The sequence below is a fragment of the Carcharodon carcharias genome, chromosome 9, assembly GCF_017639515.1.
Source record: "Carcharodon carcharias isolate sCarCar2 chromosome 9, sCarCar2.pri, whole genome shotgun sequence".
Lineage (NCBI taxonomy): Eukaryota > Metazoa > Chordata > Chondrichthyes > Lamniformes > Lamnidae > Carcharodon > Carcharodon carcharias.
This window is the reverse complement of record NC_054475.1, coordinates 1,663,236-1,670,015: the sequence shown is the minus strand read 5'-3', so window position 1 is coordinate 1,670,015 and position 6,780 is coordinate 1,663,236. Positions and strand designations below refer to the sequence as shown.

The window sequence follows — 6,780 nt, the reverse complement described above, 5'->3', positions numbered from 1 at the left end:
CAGTAAATATCCCAAGTTTCACAGAGAAACAGCCCTCAAGCAAGAGGAGGAGAGGAAGTGGGCAAGATGACAAAGAGGAAGGCCAGAGCATTTGAGCAGACTTCTGGGAATGGAGAGACAAATAGCAAGATGGGGGAGGGTTTAGGAAGACCGTGCAGATGAGACTGCTGAAGGTTCTGCTATCAGGTAGATGGAGCGGAAGGATGGCCAAAGCATAGGTCAGGAAAGTGGAAAACTGAGCTGGGACCATGAGACTGGGAGAGGTTGTGGAGAGATTTGAAAAAGCAGCTATGGGGAACTTAATGCCTTGGGGAATGGGGAGTCAGTAAAAATCGGGGACAAAACAGAGGTAATGAGCTGGTGAAAATTAGGGCAGGACTCCTTGTGTTTGCTTTGGGTAAAGCATCAGAGCTGACAAGGAGATCATGAGGAACTCGGGCCTGGAGGTGAACGTACCTGCACAAGAAGTCCAACTGTGGTCTTTAATGTACTATTGTTGTGTAATTACGCACGCATCCAGTAGAGGGAAGCCTAGTCAAAGGTGCAATATTGGCTTTCGTTGCGTAACATTCTGACTAATGTATATAGCGACACGTGCTTCTATTGGAATAACATGGAAACAGGCTTTGTTAACAGAACTAATTCGCTCTATAAAATCTGTGTCATAGTCGTTGTCTGAATTTTAGTACAGACTGTGGCTTTCACTTTCCAGATTTCTCAATATTTCTGCTATCACATGTATTTTTCATTTTAATCTTCTCTCAAATTTCTTTCCGTTTTCAAACTGACATGTTCAGCTTCTTTATTCCTATCCTTAATGATCCATGGCTGAATTTGACACACAGTAATTATGAGATTGCACTTTAATATTTCCTTAGGTCAGCTCGGTCTTTTAAGAGAATTGCAGCATTGATAGAACATAGGAACAGGAGGAGGCCGTTCAGCTATTGAACCTGTTCCACCATTCAACAAGATCATAGCTCACCTGCATCTTAACTCCATCCACCTGCCTTTTAGTGCCACATCCTTTCACACCCTGGTTCAGCGAAACCAACCTCGGATTTAGGATTGTTAATCGAGCTAGCATTCCTGATTTTTAGTGGGTGAGTGCTCCATTTTTGGAAAGAAGTGTTTCCTAACTTCTCCTCTGAATAGCCAGCTCTGATTTTAAGCTTAAGTCCCCTTTGTAGATTTCCCCAACAGCCGAAAATGCCTCTCTTCATCTTCCCTCCCAATTCCTTTCAAGATCCTAAAACCTCAATTAACTCACCACTTAACAACCTTTATTCCCGGAGGTTCAGGCTAGTTTAATGAATCTCCTCATAATCTAACCCTTGGAGCCCTGGTGACATTCTGGTGAATCTGTGCTATACTCCTTCCAATCACATATCAAAATACCCTCTCCAAGGTCGGATTCCAGAATCGTTTTTGAGGGCTTTGTAAAGCTGTGGCAAAAACTTCCTGCCCTTAATATTCGAGTTATATAGGTAAACATTAAATTGTTCTATTTGTACTCAGTTACCACGTGATCCTATACCCTTATATTATCACTTCCTCCCCCGAAAATGTTAATTTTTCTGGGGTACAATCCCATCAATCACTCTCTTGTATTTTGCTCATCTAGCATATTACTATATATGTGAACTTAGACTGAGTTTCAACAAGTTTTTGACTATGGAAACATCACAGCTCAATCCTGTTCTTACTCAATTTGCACAATTGCATAGTTTCTACCAGGGGTTCACAGATAAGATCCATGAGTGCAAACTTTGCCTGATGTTACCCTCCTATGTCCAGAGACACTGAGGTTAACAGTCAAAGCCCTACATCATCCTGGCTTATGCAAGCTAATTTAGCCGAGGTTGTAGTGTAATGAGTTAATTCTAACTGGTTAATATGCTAATAAGATACTGTGTATGTTGCTACAGGAAGTAATGCAACATCCCATGGTTTGCTCTCTCCTTTGTACAGCCAAAGATGTGGCCAAAGCAGTAAGACATGCTCGAATAAAACACTCGTTTTATATACCACTGAACACTCATTAGCCTGAATTTTTAGGTTGGTGGGCGGGTGCGATCGGCAGGCCCAGGATTGGCTGGGAACAGGGACCGCTGACCGTGATTGGCCCCTGACTGCAATTTCACGCTGGCTAGCCAATCAACGGCCAGCCAGCATAAAGCTCACGCTGAGAAGATCAGCACCGCTGGTGTGGGGGGGCAGGAGGAGGAGGTCAGGCACTGGCATCAGTGCGGGCATGGGCCAACGCTGAGAGAAATCTCCCCGAAGGCTGAGAGCTGTCTCAGGGAGCTGAAGACCTGTAAAATCAAAAACAAACATTTCTGAAGCTGGGAGAAAGTGTCCATGCATCATAATAAATCACCTGAAAATTTAGCTACTGAAAATGCTGTCCACAGAAATTTATTTATACTTCATGTCATCACAGAAACCTCATCCCACCCGTGGATAAGGTTTGATGAAAAATGTAAAGGCCGCCTGGCTGATTCACCTGTTCGCCAATCGTAAGGTTGGATGAGCAATGAAAAATTGCAAACAATTGCGTCATTAATGGGCTTAATTGCCCTGTTAATTGTCAGTGGGTACACTTCCGACTTTTCCACACCGTCGACCAAAATATCGCGTGAGCGCAGGATGATGCTTGCTCAACGTCATCTCGTACATTTTAACGTTGATTCAGGTCAGGCATGCACCCACCCACCGAGCTACAAATTCCACCCATTATATGTTCTGTATTATTTGAACAATGCCAAGAACACTACATAGTGGCAGCGTGTGAAAGAATGGTTATGGAGAAGTCTCTACCATTACTGGAAAGCTTCCAGAAAGTTACAGGCCAAGCAGAAGCATGGCTGAATCAGTATCAGAGATTTTCTAAACATTGAACTGTGTCAGGCCTTGCTTTGAAAGCGAGCAGTGAGCAGGTCAGTACGTTGTTATATGTGATTGGTAACGGTGCAGGCAGTATCCTCGTCAGGCAAGGTATCGATGAGGAAAAAGCCACATACAAGGAAGTAATAAAAACATTTGATGCACACGTCAACCTGAGAAAGGATATTATTGTTGGGCAGGCTAAATTTAACAAACACACCCAAAATCAAGGGGAAGTGTTGATGCATTTATAAGTGACCTGAATAGACTTGCAGAGAACTGTGACTATGGCAGCTTGAAAGATGAACTATTCAGGGACAGAACTGTAATGGGAGTGTTGGATGATGCTTGTCTGACCACAAGCAGTCAAGGGATGATCTAACCTTAGCAAAGGCAACCTAACTGAGCAGGGAAGTTGAGGTCAGGAAATAGAATCGAGCTTTAGTTCAAAGTGACAAGGAGAGAGAACCCTGTCTCAAAAGTAGCTGGCTCAGTAAAGTACAACAAATATTAAAAAGCAAAAGCTGTTGTAAAAAAGCAGAGGAGACTGGAAGAGCATCCATCAGCAGCCCAAGCTAACTGTAATAGGTGTGCCAGGGAACAACACAGGTGGGAAAATTGTCCTTCCAAAGAGGCCGAATGCCGAATGCGGAAAGATGAGTACTTCCAGGCTCTGTGCTGCAGTGAGAAGCCTATACAGGAAATGCACAAAGTGAAGCATTTCAAAAGTGGCAAGATCCAGGAAGTGGATGATATCCATGATATTGAGTTTCCTTGTGGAGATCCAGGAACCAAGCAGAAGCTACTGGAGTGTTGCTATCCTCGTGGAGGGAAACATGACAAACTTTAAGTTAGACTTAGATGCAGCAATTTCAGTTCTTTCAGGTGCTGGAACGTGGTTGGAGAGAATTTCTCTTCAGTCATCATGAAAAAAACTCTATAGGCCTAGGAGGTATAGAATTCAAGATCTACAGAAGAACTGAATGCAACCCTCCAATAACGAGAGAAAGAAATCACAGAAACATTGGGTGTGATTCAGAATCAGAGTTTTTGCTTTTAGCAGGAAGGGCTTTACAAACTTACATTTGATTTGCAGGGTAGAGAAAGTGGAAAGATGAGAATTTCAGCCCAAGAACTTCAGAACTGAATTCACACAGCTGTTTGCAGGACTAGGACAGCTGAAGTCAGCATTCAGCATCACTCTACATCCTGAAGGGAAGCCAGGGCGTCTGTTTATACCAACAAAGCTCCTCATCCACTCTTGCCAAAAGTAAAGAGTGAAATTGACTCTATGTTGAAACCAGGAGTCATTTTACCTGTGACAGAACCAACAGTGTTTGTCCCAATGCCTAAACTCATGGATCGCTCAGAGTTTGCGTAGATGTTACCCAGCTGAACAAAGCAGTTGAACACCAAGTTCATCCTATGTCATCTGTGGACAGGGGTTTAACTAAATTGGGAAACAGTTCAATCTTCCCGAAGTTGGATGCAAATAGTGGTTTCTGGCAACTACTCATCAAAGAAGAGTCTAAGTTGCTCACAACCATCATTACACCATTTGGGAGGTTTTGTTTCAGTAGCTTACCATTCAGCATCACATCAGCACCAGAAACCTTCCAGAGGACAATGTAAAGTATCCTGGATGGACTGGATGGAGTTTTATGACACACGGATGATGTCCAGATCCATAGATCCATTCAGACAGAACATGACACTAGAACGTGAGCTGTGTTGCGACACCTAAAGGAAGCTGGACTTACATTCAACAACAGCTGTGAATTCACATCGCTGGCTGTCAATTTCCTTGGGCATATTGTGGATGCAGCTGGTGTCAGATCTGATTTGCCAAAGTTGAGCAATCAAGGAGTTTCCAGCTCTTCGGAACATGACTGAGCTCCAGAGATTCATGCTGTAAAGCAAGTCGGAAAGTTCTTGCCCAACCTCGCCAACAAGCGATTACGCAAGCTGTTGCGACAGGACTATGCATGGGTCTGGGAGGAAGCACAACAGAGGTTGTTATGACTGATGCAATTGGTAAAGTGGAGTTATTTAAAAATCCCAGAAGGAAACTTTAAACAACTGTCAAAACATATAATTTTAAGTGTTATGTTTGAGACACGACTCTAATTCAGGAATCAGACCATCAGTTCTCGAGGTTTTACATTAAACTAAATGAAAGATTTTATTAATTTACACAGGTTAAAATATATATCCACATGGCTACAAATTACCACTATCATGACTTTTAACAATGTCCCAAACTAATCTCCATTAAGGTAACAGCAACCTATAGACTTAACCAAACACCAGGCAAAGCATTTTCACCGTATGAATTCAAAATGAGGTTCTTTTCACTTTGGTTCCTATGGAGCCAGTTGGGGGCTTACAGCTGCCTTTTGATCTTAAATTGCCTCTGCTCTGCACACCCGCAAACTGCTGAAGTTATACCTACCATCCACATTGAATGTTAATTCTCATTATATCAACAACCTCTGAACTAAACCCCTCTGTAACAATAAAACCCCTTTCATGGTACCAATTTTATTAATAATGTATATATATTGCTTGGTAGCTGCTAGAAAGGCATCAGTTTTCACCCCATTTCTTGAATGCTCTATTCAAAAAATGCAAATACACAATATATCTCTTACATATCAAAACTGGTAGACATCAAAGCAACCAGGCTAGCTGGCTTTAATCCAATTAAGACACACCCACAGACTAAACCTCTATTTTGGAAGAATAATCTTTTGCAATAATGGTTTATAAATTAATAGCTTCATGACAAGGTCTTTTGCGAAAATAAAATAGTTGTTGGTATTGCTTGATATTTCGCTCTCTATGACTCAGAACTACCCACTATCATTGCTGCAGGTGAATCTTCTACAGGATTGAGAGCTATACTCTGTCAGATACAGATAAATGGAAAGCATAGACCAGTTTACTATGCATCCCGTGCACTGCCAGAGACTGAACAGAGATATACGGTGAAAGACAAAGAAGCATTAGCTGCTACACGGGCTCACGAGACGTTATTATAGATTATGTGCCCAGCCTCGACTTCAAGATAGAGCCAGACCACAGTCCTTAGTGACACTCTTAAATTCTAAGAAGTTAACAAAAAACTACCTCCATGAGTACAACAGTTCAGATTGGGGATGATGGGGTTTGATGCAAGAACAAAGTATGCTCTGGGAAAGCAGCAGAAAACTGCAGATGTTTTGGCCCACATCCCAGAGGCAAGGCCTGGGCAAGGTAATGTAGTCCTTAAGGTAGGAATCTTTGCATTGAAAACAGCCACAACTCCACCATCAACAACTCAGTGGCTAAATGAAGTCAGAGATGCACAGAAATCTGCTGAATAATGTGCTCAGGTCAGGGAATACTGCATCAAAGGACGACTAGCATGCATGCCACACAATCCCAGACAGAACTATGAACAGAGAGGACACCTCAGTGGAGCTGATGATTTACTCACTTATGATGAGAGATTGGTTATTCTGAGAGCTCTGTGACTCGATTACTACAACAATGCATCAAGACCATTTGGATATCACCAAACATCATGCCAGAGTAATGTTTTTTTTTATCTTCGCCATATAGAAATGAGAATCAGAGACTTGGGTGGAAATGTAGTGTAATGGATTAATTCTAAAACTTTAATATGTTAATCAGATACCATGTACATCATCACAGGAAGTGATGCAATATCACATGGTTCTCTCTCTCTTGTACAGCCTTATGGAAAATGTAACCAGTGCAGTGAGATGTGTTCCAATAAAGCTCATATTTTATATACCTCTGCAGACACATTATAAATTTTGTACTAGTTGGACAATACCAAAAATATTATGCAGACCTGGCCTGTATGTTCGGTTCTACAATTGATAGAGT

At 42.0% G+C, this 6,780-nt stretch overlaps 1 protein-coding gene across 1 annotated transcript in view; it reads left to right on the top strand.

Moving 5' to 3' along the window:
• The first annotated feature begins 3,532 nt into the window (after positions 1–3,532).
• LOC121281984 (decorin-like) overlaps positions 3,533–6,780 on the top strand; it is a 53,362-nt gene continuing 50,114 nt past the window's right edge. Inside the window, exon 1 of the mRNA XM_041195293.1 lies at positions 3,533–3,696. Within this exon, the coding sequence (XP_041051227.1) occupies positions 3,533–3,696 (164 nt within the window). The remainder of the gene's footprint in view (positions 3,697–6,780) is intronic.